This window comes from Penicillium vulpinum (genome assembly GCF_028829585.1).
Source record: "Penicillium vulpinum strain IBT 29486 chromosome Unknown utg000003l_segment0_segment0, whole genome shotgun sequence".
Classification (NCBI taxonomy): Eukaryota; Fungi; Ascomycota; class Eurotiomycetes; order Eurotiales; family Aspergillaceae; genus Penicillium; species Penicillium vulpinum.
In genome coordinates this window covers 386,032-408,840 of record NW_026643243.1, presented here as the reverse complement: position 1 = coordinate 408,840, position 22,809 = coordinate 386,032, and the positions used below count along the sequence as shown (strand labels likewise).

Here is a 22,809-nt window from a genome sequence, read left to right as displayed (position 1 = left end):
ATATCCAGCAAAAGTTGAGATTTTGGGGCTAATACCGAGATTAGGGTCAGAAATAGATAAAGAATGTATAGAAGAGGTTAAACGCTCTTTGTCTTTTCGGGGTCACATCCGCGAGCTAGACGGGCGGCGGAAAATCACGCTAAACACAATGAAACAACTGACGAAAAGCTGTTGCAACGCAACATCAGCGGTCTGAATATACAGACCAGTGTTGATGGTGCTGTATATTGGTGTTCACCTTCTTTCTTTGTTGGCTTTTTTGGCGTTTTAGAATCCTACAAAGTTTTAGGCAGTCGCTTAGTTTGACGTTTCGTCTTTGATACCCAAATCCCTCGCGAGATAGAATCGAGTCTAGTAATCCCACAAAAGCAGACACTCTTACCCCGAGGCTCTGGAGCCTCAAACACTCAACGAGTCCGAGGTTATAGACTGGGGGCCGGAAAGCGGCGGCCCGACCTCGACCTAGCTTACAATTTATCTACATTGTTCTGTGACCTATCAAGTGCTACGTTTTAAATGCAAAGCAGAGAAGTCTGACCATCGTCGTATCCAGCTGCTGAAGTTGATACAGCTGCTATCTACTCCGAGGTATCTGCAATTTCGCCTTGCTGCTATGCTAGTACGGCCACTTATGCAGATTGCCCGGTTCTACAGGCCTGGACACGGTGGGAATCTTGTTTTCAACATCTCAAGCCTTGTTCATCATTGACATGAAAGACGAATCCGATAAACTCGTGTCCTGGCTCCCAGCAGAATCTCCTCTTCGCGTTTATCTTAATACCCCCTTTTCGTGAAGAAACGCAAATCTCCCACGTATATACATACCCTTCTACTCTCTCTTTCTTCCGTATCCTGTGTTGAGAGAAAAGAATACGAGCAGTTTAGCAGAGGAAGAGAGTTTTTCAAGCTCGGTGTCGAATAAGAGAAGATGTCAGTGTGTGGATAAATACAATGATTGGGGTATGACTAGGGAAATGCTCAAGTGAAATTCAAGGTGACAACAGGACCTAGTTGCATCAAGAGTCTTTAGAATCCACGGAACAGGCGATGTTCAGTGGCCCAGAACATATTGTAAGGCTCGGAGTCCTACTCCTCTCACTTAAACGAAACAGCGAGGTATGATGAGTAGAATATGTGAAAGGCCCTGAAGACAAACGGAAGCAAAGTGGCGGCAACAAGACATGCTCGGTTCATTTTTAGCGAGGGTAATCGTGGAACCCCCGTGGGGGGCGGATCCTCCAAGGTCTATCAGGAACAAGTCAAAAAAGAAAATTCCAGAATAGAAGGTGTAAGGAATGTATGTCCATAACCAGTCATTGAAACACATGATACATACTGTCTTTTGCTACCCATTCAACTCTCAAATCGTCCTCAGTAAATTCTCGCTTGTGCTCCAGAATATGTTTCTTCGAATATGGCTGGTGATGGCTTGATTGATACATCTACAGATTGGTATTTGAGACGCATCCATAGAGTGAGTTTGCAAAATAGACAGAGACAGGCGAGCTGCGATGCAGCATACATAGTTCTGCTAATTATAACGAAGACCAACTCAATCAATTCCCAAGCTTCCTACCGCACGTCCCTCCGAGTTCAATGCAGGCTGAAAATAGAAAAAAGATGGTCTGATCTACCATGAGTCCTGTCTACGGGCTGTCCTATTCCCCATAATGCCCACCATATGTACGAATACAAACCAACATCACCTCAAAGGTATCGGATGTCAGACTGATAACGTTGCGACAAGGGCTTGTTTCTTCCTCCTTCTTCCAGTTGAAGTTTCATATCCATCACGTTTTGCCTTTCCTTGCATCTTGGTGTTCATTGTCATCCAAATATCTACTTGAATGCAGGAAAGGAATGCCGAGAGAATGCTTCTTGTTGCAAGCCCTCCCCCTGAACCTGCTAATGAGCAAACAGCTGATCCAATTGGCCAGCATTTTGTGGAACCTCTCGCTGAGTTTGTGGCCGAACCGACTCTCTACAGTCTTCCCTTCCACCGAAGCCCCCACACTTCTTGGGCAGACGACCCCAAAATTGACGTTCCTGGCCCTCAATCCCAGCCTGGGAGGCCCCACGCAATTTTTCAAGAACTTATACCTCCAAATTCTCAAATTTGAAACCACAAAGCAGCCTTTGAGGGAAACCCTAAGCCTAGCCCCATATAAAAGCGCTTTTTGCCTGCCGATCTGTCCGTTGGTCGGTCTCAACCCACAATACTGAAGAACATAAGGTTATATGTGGAACCCTTGCCTGGTTTTCCTTTTGTCACAGTATTTATGACGAGGCCTTGTTGTCTGATCCTTTTATGGATCACAAGTCATGCAAATGACACCGAAATGATGAGCCCGTGCAACACTATTAGGCTGCTCACTGGGCCTCCCGCGGAGCGAGTCACCCAGCCCGTCTCTTGCTGGGGTTCTCGGTAAGTCTATCTCCGAGTCTCTTCCTGGGCCTCCTCCTGGGCATCCTCCTGGGCCTCCTCCTGGGCCTCCTCCTGGGCCTCCTCCTGTGCCTCCTCCTGTGCCTCCTCCTGGGCCTCCTCCTGGGTCTCCTCCTGAGTCTCCCCCCGAATCTACTTCAGGGCCCGTTGTTGAACCTCTTATTAAGTCCACTATAGAATATGCTACTTAGCCTAGTGCCGAACCTCTGGGTGAACCTATGGGTAGGTCTGGCTAGAAGCCTCGCATCAACGCTGTAATTGATCAGACACCACCAAATTACCGGCACCCCATAGGTGGCTGAGTTTATCACCGGCGTATCCGATCCTATAACTCATCGCCTGGGTCTAGTTTAGGGGGACCTACGTTCAAAAACCTTCGTTTTTAGAAGATATCTAGAAATAGCCACCGAAAAAGGGTATCTGCAAAGAAAGAACTTCCAAAAGGACAACCAGAAAGACCACTCGAAAGACCACTCGAAATACAGATATATAAACGAAGAGGGACAATACTCGGACTGGTTGAAGGGGCGGTAATGCAACGTAGATCCCACTACAGCAAACTGAGCAAATTTTTGTAGCCCAAAAATGGTAGGATCTGACTCTGATACCTTTGCGACGAGTGGTTTGCTTTCTTCTTCTCCTTCTTTCTCCCACGTTTTCTCATTCATCCCACTTCCCATGACGTGGTGAAAGTATGATTTTCTATGCGTCGGGCCCTATCCATGGGCTCTACTCTTTATTACAATCTTCGCCATCCCCAGAAAGCCAAATCGAAGTTACCGAGAAGGTGGAGGAGGCCCTATTCTCGAGCCATTATATTTCCAGTCATCCTTCCCATTAGTCAGAGCTTACACGATTTATGCAAAAACGAGTTCAGCGTCGTCAAGTCCAATACTTGAGCCCCTCACCTAAGCCCAATCTGGGAGAAGACCCACAGGTGGCTGCACATGTAAATAGCGAGCCCAGTCGCAAACAGAAACACCTTTCAGTTGATGACCAACCAGCTGGTCTTCCTCTATCCCAAAAAAGGCAGAGAAAAAGGCTCCAGGACAAGCAAAATAACAAGGTCTCTAGGCAGCTCGGACACGAGTTCGCAGGGTTTGTCTTCCATGTGAATGGCGATACCACCAAGAATATTGTGAAAAAGAATTACCAGCTCTCAATCCCAACACAAGTATTCAAACAAATCACATACTTTTGCGATAGATCTATCTGTTCAGAATGTGGTGCAGCCGGCATTGTCTAGCAGGAAAGCTCCGGCACTCCCAAGTGGCAAGCAAAGGGCGTACACTATCGCCAGGCTACTGACAACAGCGCCATAGTCGAGTTATTTGCAATTTCATGTAGTCTGGAGATGGTCATTAACAACATAGACAAGGGACGAGCCACCATCGCGCAAAGCCACCCAGTTGACAAGGTGTTTTTCCAGCAGCATCTATCGGAGACATATTCCCACTGCCACAATAAGACCAAGGAGCTTTTCATATTTACTGATGACTTCAATGCACTCTGATGCATTGATAGATTGCTGGCATATCCCCCAAAGGGAGAGATTGCAAGGCAAATGAAAAAAATCAGCTCGCATTCCGAGACACTTTACAGGCTCGGTGTCCACGTCGAGCTACATTTGAGCCCAGATCATTCTGGGGTTCCTGGTAATGAAGCGACGGATTCGATTGCCAAAAGAACAGCAGGAGATGCAATGTTGAGAAAGGCGCAACATTTGCGCATGCTAAAGACAGCAACATCTGGGTCAACACCAACTAAGTCAATGGTCACCAGACAAAGACTGGCCGGGACCAGAATGACCTTGTTTGATGATCACATTTTCCTCACCTAGCCTTTCATATCCCCCCATGCTCCGCTACTGCGTATCCATGGCCTCACAATGTATAATGTACACATGATTGTTTGACATCATAACTGAGTTGTGAGATTACTATGACCAGGTGCTGATTTAAGAACCAGTAAAGCATAATTATATTGTAGTTACTTCTAATATTCGGTAGCTTGGTATATCTTTTTCAAGATGGCATAGGTATGTAGGAGCATACATATATGTAGAATGATACTATTTCAAATGTTACATGTAATGTGACATTATGAGCAAATATGTCTCCCGATATGGTTAAATTGGTTCTGCGTGTTTGACTTGAACACAAGGTGTGCCATGGGAGGCCTGTATAGCTCAATAGTTTATCATACACAATAAGCCGTCTTCTCAGTAGTTATTCAAGTTGTGGTAGAGAGAATAGTTGGTGACCGAATACACGGTCCTCCCGAGAGTAATAAAAACAAGGGAAGAGCGGAGGGTCGGAGGGTCGGAGGGTCTCCTTTCATTTCATTCTTTTTGTGCTCTGTAAAGTGAGATTGAACTGAGAAGTGAGATTGAACTGAGAAGTGAGATTGAACTGAGAAGTGAGATTGAACTGAGAAGTGAGATTGAACTGAGAAGTGAGGGGTTTAAACGGCTAATATACAGGCTATAAAATTTGATAGGGAGATGAATATAATATACCTAATAGGCTTCTTTATTGGCGATGTGTCTATTAAGTCTGATCAAAACATACAGCTCTGCACAGAAATTCCTATATAGCTCAGCGGTCTATTCCTTGCCATAGGTCCTGCAGTATGTAGCTGATCGACGGTGAGGGTAGCTATTTAGCTTAGATACGAGAGGTTTAGAAATTACCACGACAACCAGTATTCCCTGCCAAAGAGAAAGTAGTAATACATCTGGCATGAGTTAAATACTTTCTCTATGAAATCATTAAGTTGCTTCAAAGGTTTCGATATAAAATTACTAATGATCATACTGTCCTCACTTCCAGTATATGATAGACTACCTAGTAGGTATCAGTATGGTGTTAGTAGTGACATATACATATACTGAAATGCGTAATATGATCCAATATACTATGAGTGCGTAAATATCGCTCCAAAGGGAACAATGGGATCCTCATATTTGACGCAAAGTTAGATCTTTAGTAAGCATCCCGTATAGTTCAGTGGCTAATTCTCCCAAAGAAGCTCATACTGTCTGTAAAATGGTAGGGGTCTGCCTGATACCTTTGCGATGAGTGTTTTCTTTCTTTTTCTCCTTGTTTCTTCATTCCTCCCACTTCCGACAACACAGTAAAAGTATGATTTCCTGTGCATGGGCCCTATTCATGGGCTCTACTGGTTATTAAAATCCTAGCCGCCTCAAGCTGAAGTGACTAAGAAGGCGGGGAGGCCCAGTCTAGCAGCCAATCTACCACCACTCACTCACCTCCTCAGCCAATCTGTCCCGTCGAGCAGCCAATCTTCGCTTTTCATTTGCAACGAATGTGAGAAATCCTGACTGTTACAGTCGAATGGTGAATTGAATATGAATAAAAGTTCCTTTGAAAAAGAGAGGCCCATTGTTCAATTTTCTAGATGGTATAGTATGTATGTTGTCAAAATAGACGTGGCTGCCCATTGTAGATCGGATCCACGGAACAGTGGCGTCGGCCCCACATCTTCCGGCGTGCCCCGCCCAGACGTCATTCCAATTCTTTTTCACCTACACGGCTGTCTCTCAATTACCTGTCCGAAGATTCTGAAAAGTCACCTTGTCGCCTTTATTGCGATCTGCAACTTTGGGATCTGCTAAAATCCACATCAGCTCCGACTTATACCACTCCGATGCTTTTCACATCTCCCCAGCCCGACCCAAAGACACAGCCAGCCCCCGACCTGCAATCCATGAACCGAACCCAGCCACCCTCTTCACCATGGCATCTCTCATCCGAGTCATTGGATCCCTCAATGCAGATATGGTCTCAGTCACACCTAGGTTCCCAGACCCAGGCGAGACAATCACCTCCTCATCCTACTTCACCAGTGCGGGCGGCAAGGGCGCAAACCAAGCCGTGGCATGCGGGCGCATGTCTCGAGCCAAGTCAACAGGCACCACAAACTCCACAAGCAACGTCAATGTCGAGATGATGGGCGCAGTGGGTGGCCTAGACGGCCACTTCTCCGCTTTACTTAAACCGACCCTCGAGAGATCCGGAGTCGATCCATCCCGAGTGAAAGTCATCGACAACGCATACACGGGCATGGCAGTGATCATCGTGGACTCTTCGGCGGGTGGCGAGAATCGCATTCTCTTCTCGCCCGGTGCAAATTACGATGGCATGCAGCCTACCCCTGATGTGCTAGGTATGGCGCTAGCAGCGCCCGTACCCGATGTTATCGTTATGCAGAGCGAGATCCCAGTCGAGACGATTATTGGCACACTACGTGAGATCGCAGCTTATAAGGCCAAGACTCGTGTTGCTGGCAAAAAAGGCATTGAATGCGGTCCGGATGTTATGCTCAACCCGGCACCTGCGCCGCCCGGCGGTTTGCCCGAGGATGTATACGCTGCTGTCGACCATTTAATCCTAAACGAGACGGAGGCTGAGTTGATGACTCCCCCTGCGGAGCAACTGCTTCGCACAGTTCCGGACGCTGAGGGCTTGGATGGGAAGGAGAAGGTCGCTCGGTATTTCCACAAATTGGGTGTCACCTACATTCTCATCACCTTCGGAGCGAAAGGTGTTTGGTACAGTGCCGCAGATGCCGGCTCATCTGGACCCAGTGATGGAGTTCAGCGCTTCACTAACGACATTCCAGCTGCCCCTGTCTCTCAGGTATTGGATACTACTGGCGCAGGTGATACGTTTGTTGGGGCCTATGCGGTCAGGGTGGCACGGGAGCGTGAGCAGCGTCGCGCGGAAGGCAAGGCTGGGCAGGAGGTTGCCGATGATGAGAAAGAATACCGGTACAAGACTGTCATGGACGAGGCGATGCGCCTGGCTGCGCGTGCCTCGGCTCGGGCTGTGGAACATCAGGGTGCTATGGATAGCATTCCTTTTGAGGATGAGATCTGAGGTAATTAACGCGGAAAGTCTGCGATCATGTACAATATTATATCACGAGAGAATAGAAATTATGTGGACTATTCCGGTCGGCATTTCCTGCCTGTAGTAGAATGCTGGCATGATTGTACGTCAATGGCACAAAGGATAGGCTCTCAGCTTTCGTAAGGAATGCAACAACCTTAGGATTAATACGCCGAGGGAAAATAATCCGAGCCCACGAGGAACAGGGGGGGAGGGGGGTGCAGATGCTATCAAACCTTGGAAAACCTGTGTGTAATAGTATCCCTATTAATATCCCTCCATTATTGAGATTTAAACCTTGGGACGGTCTTCGAGGGCGAATTCCTACATTGAACCACCTGGATAGCTAGCGCAGAGTACATTCCCCAGCCTTGAATGTGCGACACCCCCAGAAATATCCAGACACCTCCAAACCTTACCCTGAGATGGTACTCCGTTCAATGTTCCACATTCACCTCAAACTCCAGCAACTCCCGATCGGCCTGTGCATGCATGGTTTCATCTGGTAGCCTGAGTCCGGATAGGGGATAGCCAATGGAAACAGATGCGTTGGCAAAGTTTTATTAGATATTTCATGCAACATAATTCTAGTGCAATTGTAGACGCTTTTCGTCGCGAATGAGGGCACAATGTGCAAGGAAGAGACATGAACGCGAAGTCGCGCGCGAAGGAACGTGCAAGACGTGGATGTGGAGGTATTTAGTACTTACGCGGTGTATGCGCTAGTGCCGGGATTCCGAGTACCGGGTACTTAGGCTGCTGACCGACGCGTTCAAGGGATACGCGACCATGTAGTGTTCAGCAGGGGGAATTGAGGTTTTGGTCTTTTGCCCCGGTGATCTGAGTAAGGATTTACTAATTTACTTCTATGAGCAATTCTAGGGAAATTAGGAATAATTAGGAATTAATTATGTACAACGTCGTAGGACTGAAGCGCTGTGATATGAATACCACATCATACTCTGTATGGAAAAGCGCGTAGAGATCCGCATCATTGTTCCGACACGAGACACGAGGAACAAGAATGAAACCCGTCAATTGGATTGTGCTGGGAATTGCATAAACGCCACTTTTTCAAATTGGCATCCGGCCTCCACAACGTGAACGCGACGCGCTTTAGTATGCAGGCCTTGAAATAGTTTCCTTCTCCCTCCATTTGTGACTCCTCATGTCCTCCATTGCTCCTTACCTCTAAAGCCCTCTAATACTAAGCTCATAACGCCCAAGTTTATTATATTTACCTCATCGCTGCACGTCTTCTACGAATCATCCCTCGTGCTCTCTCTCAACGGTGTAGTCGACCATATTCTACCCATTCCATCATTCATCTGAATTCCATCCGACCAATTCCAATCATTCATTATATTTTCTTTTGATTCATCTGTTCTTACATCTATCATCTTTCTCTTTGAATCTTGCGATCGGCCTGCCTAGTGCCTATTGTAGACCGCCAATCCGAGGTCCCCCACTTAGCGCTGACCAAAACAAAACATCCCTTCTTCCTCCTTCACCATGGCCACTCTCACTATGACTCCTACTCGTCAGCCTTTGGGCTGTTTGAACACGATGCCATTGATGCGATCGAAACTTAATCGTCAGAACCAACAAAATGGTACGTGACGATCCATGTTTTGATCGTCCGAAGATGGTCTAGCTCACAATCCCAGGTGCCATGTCTATGAAGTCTATGAAGTCCACCCCAATGAAGAGGTCTATCTTCATCGACACCAATTCAGAGAACATCAATCCTGCCAGTTTCTCTACAAAACGCAAGCGTACCTTCGAAGACGACGAGGACAGCGCGTCCAAGCCCATCAAAACGTCCCGCATGGCTCTTTCTGCACGCATCAACATCTCCCCTCGTCTCTCAACCCCTTCAAAGATCTCCATTACAACTCCCAAATCAGCTCCCATTCTCAAGCCCGCTGGTCGCTCCCCACCACCAAAGTCAAGCAAGTCAGCCACTCGCCGTTCGCTTATCGCCAAGCCCCGCCCAGAGCAATATACCAAGCGCGGCGTCGCTCGTCCCTTCTCTCTTGCCTCCGCTCTCGCCCAATCCACAACTCCTAAGCCTGCGCCCGCTCCTAAGGCCCCTGCCTCGTGGGCCTTCGATATTCACGTCGACACTGAGCAGGAGGAAATGACCAATCTGATGCAGCACTCAACCACTGTCTTGGATATCAGCGACGATGAGGGAAAGTCCAACCCCTGCCCCCGTGGGAAGGAGAACATCCCCCCTCACGAATTGGGCATTGATCTCCCCCGCGTTCGCCATTCCACTACAACTGTCCCTGCTGCCGCCCGCAAGTCACCCATGATGGATGAGCCCCGTGCTCCGCTCGGTGAGCTCAATGCTGCTGAATATTATCCCGAGGGTTGCAATGCTTTCTCATACACAATCGTCTATGATGACGAAGAGAACGCGCCTGAGTTCAAGAAGCCTTCTTTGCCTCTTTCGCAGAGCCACCAGGCCCTTATCACTACCTCCATTGCTTCTGTTTTGGATGGCGTTACTTCCCGGGCTGCTGATACCCGGCACCAAAATCACGAGGACTCAACTGATAGCACCAAGTCTGCTTTTTGATCTGCCTGCTCGTCATTCCGTGCATTGCATCTGCATCTGGTTCGCTGGCGCTGTTCTTTGGCCTGGGTTTGGCCCCAATACGTATACCTATTTGCTTTATTGTTTGGCGTTTATCTTTTTTCGCTGCCTAGTATTTGTCTCTTTATTTTTGGACACTGGTGTTCAGTCTATTAGGTATTTTGGTATAACGCTTGCTACGAATTATGTATCCTTTTTGCTTTACTATTATGACCACTCAGTTTGACTTTCTTTATCCTGCGTAATTGATGAGTTGTTGCCTGTTTTATGTCCGATGCTGCACGAGGTATTCCAAGTCTGCCCATAGCTTTAGCAATGATTATTTTGATGACTTATTTTGATGACTATCTTAAGCATAAAGTACAATTTTTCTAGACGTAGCAAATCCTCAAATAACCTAGGAGTCCGGATTACTCGTCCTCATCCTCATCTTCATCCATGTCATCACTATCATCGTCATCGTCGTCAGCGGCTTCATCGGCATCCCTCGCCGCAGCAGCATCTGCAACCTGAGCTGCCAGCATCTCCCTCCGCTGGATCTCTTCCTCTTCACCTTCACTCTCCTCGTCGGCCTTCTCAGGCTCGGGCTCAGGCTCAGGTTCAGGTTCCCGCTCAACACTCTTCCCCTTCAAAGCCTGTTTCCCCTTTACCTTCCCTCTCCCCTCCCCAACATTCCTCCGAACCAACCCAGCATTAGCCGACAACTTCCTCCAAACCGGCGAACTGCGAATGATCGCCCGAACCTCCGTAGCAAGCGTGATCTCCTTCTGCGTCGCCACCTCAGGATCAAGCGTGAAAAGCGGGAAATCAGCCTCAGATTTCGCATGAGCAGGAAGCTGCATAACCCTCACATAATCCTGATCATCCGGCTCCCGCCCTTCCATCAACGCCTGAATCTTATGTCGCATAACAGTCTTCGCCTTCGCAAGAGTGCCATTCCCAAACCACCCGTCAGTAACAATATCGCACTCGCTGCGCAGGAATCCAGGCCCCGGATCAGCAGGAAACAAGTCATTTACAAGCTGGGGATCCTTGATCTCGCCCACCATCCAGATCCGTCCGTCTTGCGCAAACGGCTGCTTGCCAGTGAATATATGACCCGTCGACGGCCCATTGGCACCTTCGTCTTCGCCACCGCGCTGGTCGCTGGGTCGCGGAACATTATGTCGTCGGCCGCCGCCTCCGTCGCGCGCGAGCTCGGCTTCTCGTGCCAGAAGCCGAAACATGAATGTTTGGTAGTATCGATACTCTGGTGAGGTGCGTGGGTCGACACCGAGTTTGATGATTGCATCGCGCCATGGTCCGGAGCGGAAGATGTAGCCCACGTACGGAATCGCGTGCCGGAGATTCAAACGGTCTTCGTCTGTTGTGAGGTTGTTGCGGAGACCGCGGCGGGTCCAGGCGGGCTGTTTTTCGTACAAGGCGTTTAGTGTCGCGATTGTTCGGTGCATGCCTGGGTCCAGGGCGCTCATTGGGAGCATATTTGGGCGTGGCTCTGATGGGACAACGGGTACGTCGTACGGGACTAGGTGGGTTAGGATTTTGTTGGCAGTTTGGGTGTTCACTGTTTCTAGTTTTCCCGAGCGCCCGATTGCTTGTTTTACTGTTGGGTTTTGGCGGTAGCTGGGAGGGAGAGGTTAGTGGTCTGGTGGTCTTGGCTTGGTGTTTTGGGTGCGGTGGCTCTTACATATAGTGGAATGGGACGTCTCCGTGGCTGAACGATGGCGGCGGGATAAGATCTGCGGTACTAGTGGTGCCTTTGGCCATGTCGATATCAAATTGCTTCATTTTTTCGACTGTCGCTCGTTAGTACATTTGTAATGAGGTGCATGTTAGGCGGACTCACAGTCAAATGGAAGAATTTGGTCTCGGAAGCGGTTCGTAAAGGAACTCGCTGTAGTCGAGTAGACGAAATCAGGTATTCCTGATATCAGACGTTAGCAAACTCGCAATGGATTATCGGAGTAGTGAACTTACCTCGGAACACATGTGTCCGTTCAACCCTCCCAACTGGCTCAATCTGATACTTGGAAGGGTTATCACTCAGACTGCGCAAGAGATCCTTAGCGGTCCGTCGCGGGGGCGGCTCGGATGCTTCAGACTCCGGTACATATGTGAAAGGCTCGTTCGAGCCTATCTTGCGCTTCCGTCCTGTCCGCTTAGGGACAGTGACTTTGAGAAGAACGTTGTTTGATTGGATGCTCGTTGACTGGACCGATCGAGCCATAGCATCTTCTGGCCGCAACACCAGATTAGCTAGTGTGCCGTCTTTGGCCGGGTTCAAGATCTGTAATATATCAGTATGTATTCAATATTCGATATTCTCTCAGAGGGAACAGATTTCTCACTGTTTTTATTCCTGTGTCGCCTTGTAAGGTCTCTATCGCCTTATCGACATTGCGGATCACAGCAGGGTGCTCGACGCTGACGAGGCGATGGGATGGCACTGCGTAGAAGGGAGCAGTCCTAGACCCCCGATAGTCGTCCATACTGATGGGTTTTATATCAGACTTGTGGATAATGTGTTTGCGATATCGTTGGTATCAGCTTTCAGTCTCAATTGATGTTGATTGTCGTTGTCAGGTTTGCTATCGGGTGGGATTGCGCAAATACGATCAAAGCCAATGCAGCCACATTTCTCCAGTGCTATTGATTCAATACACCTGTCAGTGTGGGATTCTATGTTTTTCTTTGCCTGGCCTACAATTCAAGGCTCTCAGTGATATCTCTCAGGTTTGGGAAAAGAATCGAGTGTACATTCCACAAGCGGTTAGTGCGCCCAGGGGGGAATTCCGTTGACTCATCGCCTCGATTCCCCACCTGGGCAGGTTGGCCGCGATCCATTGGATGTCGAGACTACAAAGGGCTGACAACAAGACGATGCACTCTTGGAAATATGTCAAGAAAATTGGTTTCATTGACATCTAAAAGACCCAAAATAGGTTGAGCAAGTATACATCTTCACAAGAGCTGAAATTGCAGGCTCTGAAGAAACTAGGAAGTGGCGAAAGAAATAGGACAGGAGACAATGAAGCTATCTGGCACTTTCTCTTTCTGAGAGTAAGGTCATAACCCTCTATGAAAACAGGTGGAACCCACCCCGCGATCATATTGTCTGCAATTCCACTACACAATGACAAAACTAGAGTGAAATTGAACCATCCATCCATGTTCCGTGCCCTATGTCCCCTATGTCCCCTTTCCTCGCCGGTTTCCCATAAACACTAATTTTCAATTGATATCATGTGAAAGAAAATGTGTCGCGTCTGGTAGATTTTCTCGATGTTTCGTCACACTACCTCAGTATCCAGGGCTGTACTATCTCGATCGCTGCTGCCTCGCCTCTCCAAAGTTTGGCAAAATCCTCCGCCAGTCGAGATTTGCATAGTGATGGCTGGGTACCATTCTGAAGAAGACCGCGAATTTTACTGACTCGGTGGATCCCATCCTGTTCACCTCGGTGATATTTTTCATTGTCGCTATGAGGTCCTCAGAAAGCTTGGTTACGGTCGGTACTCGACAGTATGGCTAGTGAAGAATCAAAGGCGAGACGACTATCACTATTCTTTCGATGGGATTCTCTCGGATTATCTGGATCTTTTAGGACTGGCTGCTACAACGCTTTGAAAGTCCTCATCGCAGAGTGTTACGGTGGGTCTCAAGATATATTCGAACTGGGGGTCACTCAAACAGTTACGCGACTCGGATCCGAAACATGAGGGATATCGACACATCCCCACGCTTTTTGATTCATTTAGACACCTTGGTCCAAATTGCCACCATCTATGTCTTATACTGGAGCCCATGAGAGAGAGCTTAAGGACTTTTGGCATGTTATTTGCCAATGATCAGGTCCCAAGCTCGATCGTGCAACGGTTTGGCCAGCAACTCCTTCTCGCCATAGATCATGCACACCGATCGGGCGTCATCCATACAGGTATTCCAATCTCAAATTGAAAGCGAACTTGAGCGCTGAGAAAAAGCACAGATATCCAACCGCGGAATATTATGGTCCAAATTCCAGAGCTTTCAATCATTGACGATTACCTAAGGAACACGACTCCGGACCCTGTGGCTTACAACCCTAGCTCTGATCCTTCAGTCATTATGTCTCAACCTTTAAGGGACTTTTATATCCAAGAATCCACCGATCTGATGACCCTTGATGTTGCTCTTTGCGATTGGGGTCGCCAGCTAGATTGACAATCATCTTACAGAAGTTATACAACCTGTGTTACTTCGAGCACCGGAAGTCATTATCGGAGCCCCATGGGGACCACCCGTCGATATCTGGGATCTGGTTGCTGTCTTACTCTAGGTCCTAGATGCGGTGCGAATGTTCGATGGTCGAGCAAAACGAACTGGACGCATATTCCAAACCAAGCATCATCTCGAAGAAATAGTGGCCCTTTTTGGACCATTCCCTCCTCATCTGCTAGCGCAAGGGGACCCAAAGCGCGTAGCTGAATATTCCGATGACCAAGGAAACATTCTGATCCTATCCCTCGGCCAAAACCCCTCCTAGAAAACTGGATTGAGAGTCTGACGGGAAATGACAAGGCGGAGTTCGTTACGTTGTTGAGGAGCATGATGAAGGTCGACCCTGATGATCGCCAGACAGCAAAAGAATTACTCGGGGAGGCGTGGGTTACCGTTCAACACCCTACTAGGTAAACTTAGCGGCCAAGAAAATGATTAGTTTATATTTTGCTATTTCAGAGTCAGTCGCGAATTTAGAAGACATGCTCTCAAATTCTCACTTTTGGATATAGGGCTATGGGTTAGAGATCAATGATATAATTTCTATCCATCGAACCCAGCCGCTTACCTTGGTAGGTAAATATTTCCTTCTACGACACCAATCAAGGCGAGGAAGAGGTATCTAGTATACAACGAGAGCTGGCAGGCAGATTTTTCCCTCTAGAAGATACAAAGAAACAGCCATATTTGAACCCCCTAACATTGAATAGCCTATCGACCTAGCTTGAACCAATATTTCACAAAACTAGGGGTCTCAAAGTCCAGCCATGCTTTCAATTATGTTTGCTGCACAGTGGTCAGATCAGCCAAGCCAACACTAACCACCTAGGCAGGACAACTCTAAAAGCCAAGAGATCTGATTGGTCAATTATTGCCAAGCATTCTTCCCGCGGTCCTCTTCCAGGGTTGGAAGTAATCTCAACAAATTGCCCCTTTCGCCCATAACTATGGCTATGACTGCCTCTACCTCGATAACCACTTCATCCTACGAATACGACTCCCTCTTTGGCACCAGCACATCTTCAAGCACGGCCGCTTCATATACCGGCTCCGAACAATACCCTGTGTTCCCAAACGGTGTCTATATCTCCAGGTTCTACCTCGTCTCATCCCAGGACTCTGGTCTCACCGACCTTGACACGGATCTCTTTGATGCATGCTACCTGCCGTTCAACCCGTCACGGCACTACAATCTCCGCCGGGATGACGCGACTACAACCATCTCCCCCAAGCCCACCTATCTAATCAACGAAGCTCCGTGTAAACGACAAGCGGCGATTAATACTAATTGCCGCTTCCAAGACACAAACGGCACATTTTCGGGCCTTCAAGAATATTCAGGCGATTGGGACGTTCAGCAGCAATGCTATTGTGACATATATCCTTTCTTTGACTCGGCGGCTGGTTGTCAGGAATGTTTCAAAAAGCACGGGGGCATTGAGGGTGGGTCTTCCCCACAGCATATCCTGACACTCTGCCTTTCTCTTGGTTTAATCAAAAGGCTAAATTCTATATAGGCTACCACTGGTTCCCAGAGAGTTACATGAATGGGGTCTCCAGCGCCTACTGTAGCGCCAATCCTCAAACGACAGGATTCTATCCTTTCGCAGAACAGTGGTCGAAGAAATCGGCGGCCAGTGTGCCGACGACCACTGCTGTTGATAGCTTGGGCACGCAGACAGCTGCTAGTCTTTACTATACCTACGCTGCAGAAAGTACAGCTACTAGTGTCGGTAGTAGTGCTGTAGCAAGCACGCGCTTGAGCTTAAGGAGAGCCCTAATAGCCGTGCTGCCGCTAGCTCTAATATTATCTCAATAAGATTGTATAGATTTGGACAAGTCCAAAGACCAAGGCGCCGGTAGTGACCCGGCAGATAAGGAGAGTGGGTAAAATTTCTTGAGTATATCAATGTATTAATAATATCTATCGTACTCACGCGGGCGGACTGAGGTTGCTATCAGTCGCTCCTTTGAATGGCACAACGTACATACTGTCCTGAGATACCGCAGATCTATGTATGGTATTTTCATTCTGGCCTCTAAGCGTTGCAAACTTGTGTACTATCGACATGGTTTTGTACTAAACATTATGTCTTCGCCTAGTAAGAATACAGATCACTTTGAGTTTGATTGTAGAAAGTACTCAACGAGAAAACATCAGAAAAGTTTGGATCTCACCACGCCATTTCCAAGAATCCTCATCAAGAAGGCAAATTATCAATATACACCAGGATATATACCAGGCGATGCAATCATGAAAGCCCATCACAAATTGTTAGGCAAAACAAGGAATTTAGTTTAAAGCTCCAGAAGCTGCAGAGGGAATCCTTCCTGGAAATCGATCAACACATTTAATAAATCGGTGTCTGTGCCATCTTCATCGCTCTGGTTAGTGTAATGGTTCCTAATAGTCTCTTCAACAGTATCATGGAAGGCATAGAGCGCGGCGGCCCAGTGGATTTGTGTTTCTTCCCCCAATCTGAGACGGAGATGCTCTGTGGCATACAAGGCATACTTCTGATGCAGGTTTTCAGGAATCAGTCTGTGGGGATAGATTGCATGCTCTCTGGCATTGCACCAGGCAGAGTAGGCAGCTTTGGCACCCTATCCACACGTTAGCAAAGACTATATGAATGATAGAACAAAACTTGCATCAGAGACATTAGTTCCTATCAACAAATGAGCCTTGCCATGCGCCTCGGCCAGGTTATCAAATGCAAGACAGAGGTCATGGACTGCAGTGGGAATACTGCGGATAAACGGTTCTAGCCACACAAAATCTGCAATGTCTGGTTTACCAAATCCATCATGGTTGTTGACCCAGTATTGCTTTACGAACTCAAGCAAGGCCATCAACTCGAAAACATGGCCCCGAATGCCCCGGTAAATCTACGGAAGAACACAGGCGATATTAGCATTTATTATGTGATGATTATTTCCAGGGGCATTAGAATATACCGAGTCACGTTTGCCGTGGGTTGAACTACAACGACTGCATAGCTTGGATACAACAGTGTCAGACCAGCAATCCGGCTCAAAGGGCAGACCGTAGTCCCAGTTGCGAAGTGAAGTACAAAAACATTGCAGGCACCAGGGGGTGACCAGGTGAAGGGGTTTGAGAAGCAAGCTGCGTGGTGTCTCTGGGTCCGAAGATTCAGCGTCCGGATCATAAGAGGTAGTCTTCGGAGGCATGGTGGTGCTTCCCCTTAGGAGAGTCAATAATATTGGATGATGATCCAAGTGTGAAAGAGTGGTTGGCAGGAATGGGAAGAGTGGAAAACAGTGGACAAATAAGATCTGGTGGGAAACAAAACGCCAGTAGACAAACAAACTACAGGGAATAGCAAATATGGCAATTGCAAAGAAGAATGACTATGTATACTTTTTGAGAAGCAAGTTGCTTTCTCTGGAACCCCATCTAACTGCTTTCAACGTAGAGATGATTATCATCACTCTACGAATGATCTTTTATACCCACAATATAGCTGATCATGCTTCTAGAGTGATCTGAGAGTGATGGTAATTTGAGCGTGTTTTGATAGTGAGGGTATAATGAATATAGGCTATGGCTACCTCGCTTTAATTGTACATGCAATTGTTATTTAGAATCATATCGACCAAGCACAAAAAATAGAAAAGGACACCAAGCTTGAGTGTATAGGATATAATTGATTACAGAAGAAATGTAGGGATATATATTTCCACATCTCCCAGATGATTTTGCACCTGGACTTTAATATTATGTGCCATATTATGTGCTATATTATTGATTTTTATTATATGTTGTTCTGAGTACAAAGTAGGAATTTCCTGACGGATTCAACTCTCATGCCCGCAGGTGCCTCAGCTTATGTGGTCAGCTCTGTTGGTCAGGTGTGGCGAGGTGGGTCAAAGAGCACAGACCTTCTCTATATGTACATATCCGTACTCTGTACTCCGTAGGTATATCTCCCTATATCCCTAGAAGCCTGATCTTGCTGGACTCAAAGGGATATATCCAGTTTTAGAATATCAGTCAGCACGCATTCAATACCTAAATGTCCTTAGTGACGTTGTGTCCGTGCCTGAAATCAGAGTCCCCTGGAGGTCACGTGGATCATGACATAAGCCCCATTTGAAACAAGCGGGAAAAAGCATACGAAAGTTGTCTTAGGAGATAGAAGGGGAAAATGGTATAGTCGAGTAAATTCATTCTCTCAAATTAAAGCACGAAGAGGTCTAGATCACTTAAAAAAAGTAGAGTCGCCCACATAGTACTGGGCGTGATGCCCCCCTCCCATCACCATCGCAGCCAGGAGAACCAGCCCGCCTTTCCTTACACCTCAACAACAATCCACTTCCCTCCCTCCTCTCCGCAACCCAACGCCATCATCTTTATTTGGTCTCTGGTACATCGTCGACTTTGTATCTTGCTAGTCAGATCGCGATTTTCGTGCTTTCGCAGTGGGCTGCAACCTAAGTCCCCATTCTTCTGGTGCTCCCAAACCCCCCGCTCCCAGCCTGCCACTAAGCGACACGGAGACCCTCCAGCGCCGACCAAGCTCGTCCTATAACACCTACTCTCCCCAAGTAGTTTCCCACTCGACCTGTCAATTGTTTAACTCAGATCTACGGAGGTACGTTTTAGCGGACACTTGTCTCCCATATTGGCCCTTTCTTCCCAGCATCGACTTGCCTTGCCCCGTGCGCGTGCTGCGACTGCACATTGTTTGGAGCGCCTGGTGTTGTTGCCATTGAACCTCAGCTTCGCCTCTACACATTGCCGGGGCTTGATATCAACATTTCAGACCCGTTTCCATTCGAAATACCTGTCTTACATGCTGTGTGACTCGGACCGCTTATGATTCTCCTATTAGGTCGATCCAAACACCTTTCCCCCCCTCGTGGCTTTCCTGAGCGGTTATCTCCGTCGACTTTCCTCGATTCACTCCGGCTAGAGTGCGGCGCCTGGTTGCACTGGCACCAAGAAACCTAGCCGAGTACATGTGGCCATCTACATAGACGCCAAAATGAAGGGTTTCAGACAGAGAGTGGTGAGTTACCTGCGTCTCCTGCCCAAGTGCACCTCACCACACGATCCCACCTGCCCATCTGTCCCTTTCCTCGCCATGCACGTGGTGCTCTCTTATCCATTTTACAAATAATCTAACATGGTGTATCTTTCTTCTAGCACGACCAGTTGTCGCGGGCGAAAGACAACAAGTCCTCGAAAAAGAAAGACTCCAACTCCACCCCACAGAATCAGTCCCTCGGAATTTCCAACACACAGCAATCCACTTCCCCCAACCAAGGGACACCCACATCCTCCACAACCTCTCTCAATGACTCGCGAAACAAATCGCCAGACAACGCTCCCCCCGCCGGAACCCCTTCTGCGGGCGCACCTCACCCTGGTACCCCGGTTCAACACTATATACCTCAACCGGGCGTCGCAGGACAGCCTGTAAGCAATGGACCGGGAACTCCGAATAGGCAAGGCCAACCGGCGGCTCCCAGCGTCATCATTAGCCCAAGTGCACCGGTAGGTTCAGCCGTTTCACACCTTGGTGACTGTTTGCATTTGTTAACGATTGGGCTCTATAGCATGTTCCCCCTCCTGGCGCGGCTGAAACGATGCCCGGAGATCTCGCACCCCCTAGGAAGTCTCATGTCTTCGACCGTCTACAGACAACTCCTAAGGACATGTCGGAAGGTATCCGGACTCCCAAACGTCAACATTCGTCGCGATTCGACATCTCCGATCAGCGCCAGAGAGAATTGGAGAAGTTGCCGGGATTCCACGAAGTGCCTCCCAACCGGCGCCAAGATTTGTTCATGCAAAAGATCGACCAGTGCAATATCATCTTCGATTTCAACGACCCGACGGCCGATATGAAGTCCAAGGAGATCAAGAGGCTAGCGCTGCACGAACTCTTAGATTATGTTGCCAACAATCGGTCGGTAATTACAGAGTCCATGTACCCCCGCGTGGTTGAGATGTTCGCCAAGAATCTCTTCCGTCCTATTCCTCCACCTATGACGCCCCAGGGCGAAGCATTTGACCCGGAGGAGGATGAGCCCGTCTTGGAAGTCGCTTGGCCTCATATTCAGGTTGTATATGAATTTTTCTTGAGATTCATCGAAAGCCAGGATTTCAACACGAATATCGCAAAGGGTTATATCGACCATCAGTTTGTGCTTTCAGTATGTCTCCTGGTGCTTGTTTTTTTATTGTCTAATGCAGGCTAATGCTACATCTAGTTGTTGGACCTCTTTGACTCGGAAGATCCTCGGGAACGTGACTTCCTCAAGACAACTCTGCATCGCATCTATGGAAAGTTCTTGAACTTGCGGTCATATATCCGCCGATCTATCAACAATGTCTTCTTCCAGTTTATGTACGAGACAGAACGCCATAACGGAATCGCTGAATTGCTTGAGATTCTGGGCTCCATTATCAATGGATTCGCCTTGCCGCTGAAGGAGGAACACAAGCTCTTCTTGACCAGAGTGCTCTTGCCCATGCACAAGGTGAAGAGTCTCAGCATGTACCATCCGCAGTTGGCCTACTGCATCGTGCAATTTTTGGAGAAGGACTCCTCACTGACTGAAGATGTAAGCTCCCATGTATCTTGCTCCAATCTATATTGAGGAGTACTAACCACTTTGTCTAGGTCGTCCTCGGCTTACTGCGCTTCTGGCCTAAGACCAATAGTACCAAGGAAGTTATGTACCTGAATGAGGTGGAAGACATCTTCGAGGTGATGGATCCGGGCGAGTTCGCCAAAGTCCAGGAGCCTCTATTCAATCAGTTGGCCAAGTCTGTTGCTAGTCCCCATTTCCAGGTCGCCGAACGTGCTTTGTACTTCTGGAACAATGAGTACTTCTGTAATCTTGTGAGCGACAATGTGGAGACAATTCTCCCTCTTATGTTTGCGCCCCTTTACGAGAACTCGAAGGGACACTGGAACAGGTGAGTTTGATTTGTATGTGTTACTCACTTCGATATGAGCTGACTCTTCATCCAGAACAATCCACAGCATGGTTTATAATGCCATGAAGATGTTCATGGAGATTAACCCACAGCTCTTCGATGAATGCTCTCACGATTACACTGAGCACCAGAACAACGCAGATCAACGCGAAAAGACTCGCACGGACCGGTGGGACGTGATTGAACAACAGGCCAAAGATCGGAAGAATGGCATTCCCGCACCACCACCGCCACCTCTTGACGTGCCGGAGTCGATCGATGAGATAGAGGCCATGACCCACGAGAGCCAAAAGCGATTGAACTCCCTGAAGTTGCAAGAGGATCCTGATATTTCCAAGGAACGTCCCAACCGGGAAGGCACCCCTAACTCGGTAAGTCCCGTGCATCTCTGATCCGTGCTGCTTTGCTGCCCAGATACGTGCATTCCTATGCGAACGACTTCCTTTTTTTTTTGTCTGGCCTATCGCCCTCGTACTTGTCTTTTGCTAAGAGACCCCGCCCATGTATAGTCAGCGTGATTCTAACGTGGGAACGTTCGTTTGCTCCAGACAAGACGCCGAGGCTCGATTCGCAGCACTGGCCGACGGCGACGGAGCGGAAGCGGCAGTGAGGTTCGCCCGCGACGACGATCGGTCGGCAGTGGTACTAGTGCGACTAATGTACAGATCTTGCATCGAAGCAATTCCACCAAATAACGTCTCGGAGGAGATGGACTGCTGATGGACATGTGATTTCCGTTTATTTTCTCCTGCGATGGCATAGCGAACTATGGGGCAACGATATTTTTGTTTGATTTTCGGTAGTCCGGACCTGATGCCCTCAACCTGTGCCCCTGCCTTTTTTTGTCCTTTTTTTCTCCCATTTTCTTCCCCTTTTCTTTTGTGTACATGGATTTTTTTTTTCGATATTTTCCCTTCCGCGACGGACTCCCCTCAAAGTTTTGAGTTGGAACCAGTCTTAGAACCGTGTTCGGGTATGGAAAACGGGTGCGAATGGCGTTTCATCCATTGACCACAATGTCGGTGGCTGTCTATGTGTTTGTTTTCTTGTTTCTCTTCTATTATTTTAGACCAGTTCTAGGATATCATATTGCCTTGGAATCTGATTAGTCCTCTTAACCTTTATCTACTATTTGATGCTTTATATTATTTGGTAGTACTCGTGACAAGCGCCCAACACACCTTTACTGTGTTGGTGCGCCCCAGTCAACGATAAGTATCTTTTGTATGCGCGTGTCATACAAAAGGTACAAAGGGTTTCAAATTCTCAACTTGCATTTTACTCAACCCTCAAACTAGTTAAAAATAAACATAAACAAGAGTGGTACATGGTATATGATATCTGTTATTAGACTGTTCTAACTAAGATTAATTCGAAATAATGTAGAGGTGTAAGAAGCACATTATAAAGACAGCATATATATCAAGATTGTAACTTGAATGTTTACTTCATACTCAATATTCCTGGTTAATATTAGTACCAAATTAGCTAAAATCCTTCTAGATAACATATATAGACCTATGATTTCCCTACCTATGTTGCGGGTTGAGAAAAATATAATTTTTGGGTTTTGAACTATTTGTCCCTTTTGTATGACACGCGCATACAAAAGATACTT

At 47.6% G+C, this 22,809-nt stretch overlaps 9 protein-coding genes across 9 annotated transcripts; 6 read left to right on the top strand and 3 right to left on the bottom strand.

Annotated features, from left to right (window-relative positions):
- Positions 1 to 2,431: 2,431 nt before the first annotated feature.
- N7479_005257 (uncharacterized protein) lies at positions 2,432 to 3,123 on the bottom strand (the record flags this gene model as incomplete). Its single annotated transcript, XM_057252954.1, has 2 exons — positions 2,432 to 2,575; positions 3,052 to 3,123. The coding sequence occupies 2 exons, from the start codon at positions 3,121 to 3,123 to the stop codon at positions 2,432 to 2,434; spliced, it is 216 nt and encodes a 71-aa protein (XP_057106816.1).
- Positions 3,124 to 6,201: 3,078 nt separating this feature from the next.
- Positions 6,202 to 7,344, top strand: N7479_005256 (ribokinase; the record flags this gene model as incomplete). The annotated part of the gene is made up of 1 exon (XM_057252953.1): positions 6,202 to 7,344. One exon carries the CDS (start codon positions 6,202 to 6,204, stop codon positions 7,342 to 7,344), a length of 1,143 nt encoding a protein of 380 aa, XP_057106815.1.
- Positions 7,345 to 8,868: 1,524 nt separating this feature from the next.
- N7479_005255 (uncharacterized protein) lies at positions 8,869 to 9,940 on the top strand (the record flags this gene model as incomplete). Its single annotated transcript, XM_057252952.1, has 2 exons — positions 8,869 to 8,968; positions 9,024 to 9,940. 2 exons carry the CDS (start codon positions 8,869 to 8,871, stop codon positions 9,938 to 9,940), a joined length of 1,017 nt encoding a protein of 338 aa, XP_057106814.1.
- A 428-nt stretch (positions 9,941 to 10,368) lies between these two features.
- N7479_005254 (transcription factor TFIIIC subunit TFC1) lies at positions 10,369 to 12,447 on the bottom strand (the record flags this gene model as incomplete). Its single annotated transcript, XM_057252951.1, has 5 exons — positions 10,369 to 11,581; positions 11,646 to 11,754; positions 11,805 to 11,882; positions 11,936 to 12,245; positions 12,307 to 12,447. The coding sequence occupies 5 exons, from the start codon at positions 12,445 to 12,447 to the stop codon at positions 10,369 to 10,371; spliced, it is 1,851 nt and encodes a 616-aa protein (XP_057106813.1).
- Positions 12,448 to 13,482: 1,035 nt separating this feature from the next.
- N7479_005253 (uncharacterized protein) lies at positions 13,483 to 14,161 on the top strand (the record flags this gene model as incomplete). Its single annotated transcript, XM_057252950.1, is given in 3 exon segments — positions 13,483 to 13,638; positions 13,652 to 13,895; positions 13,929 to 14,161. 3 exon segments carry the CDS (start codon positions 13,483 to 13,485, stop codon positions 14,159 to 14,161), a joined length of 633 nt encoding a protein of 210 aa, XP_057106812.1.
- Positions 14,162 to 14,227: 66 nt separating this feature from the next.
- On the top strand, positions 14,228 to 14,632 carry N7479_005252 (uncharacterized protein; the record flags this gene model as incomplete). Its single annotated transcript, XM_057252949.1, has 2 exons — positions 14,228 to 14,417; positions 14,484 to 14,632. 2 exons carry the CDS (start codon positions 14,228 to 14,230, stop codon positions 14,630 to 14,632), a joined length of 339 nt encoding a protein of 112 aa, XP_057106811.1.
- A 533-nt stretch (positions 14,633 to 15,165) lies between these two features.
- On the top strand, positions 15,166 to 16,037 carry N7479_005251 (uncharacterized protein; the record flags this gene model as incomplete). The annotated part of the gene is made up of 2 exons (XM_057252948.1): positions 15,166 to 15,661; positions 15,736 to 16,037. 2 exons carry the CDS (start codon positions 15,166 to 15,168, stop codon positions 16,035 to 16,037), a joined length of 798 nt encoding a protein of 265 aa, XP_057106810.1.
- Positions 16,038 to 16,516: 479 nt separating this feature from the next.
- On the bottom strand, positions 16,517 to 17,410 carry N7479_005250 (uncharacterized protein; the record flags this gene model as incomplete). The annotated part of the gene is made up of 3 exons (XM_057252947.1): positions 16,517 to 16,822; positions 16,880 to 17,107; positions 17,177 to 17,410. 3 exons carry the CDS (start codon positions 17,408 to 17,410, stop codon positions 16,517 to 16,519), a joined length of 768 nt encoding a protein of 255 aa, XP_057106809.1.
- A 1,817-nt stretch (positions 17,411 to 19,227) lies between these two features.
- Positions 19,228 to 21,911, top strand: N7479_005249 (protein phosphatase 2A regulatory subunit RTS1; the record flags this gene model as incomplete). The annotated part of the gene is made up of 7 exons (XM_057252946.1): positions 19,228 to 19,251; positions 19,389 to 19,739; positions 19,802 to 20,401; positions 20,459 to 20,812; positions 20,872 to 21,170; positions 21,226 to 21,562; positions 21,705 to 21,911. 7 exons carry the CDS (start codon positions 19,228 to 19,230, stop codon positions 21,909 to 21,911), a joined length of 2,172 nt encoding a protein of 723 aa, XP_057106808.1.
- Between the last annotated feature and the right edge of the window lie 898 nt (positions 21,912 to 22,809).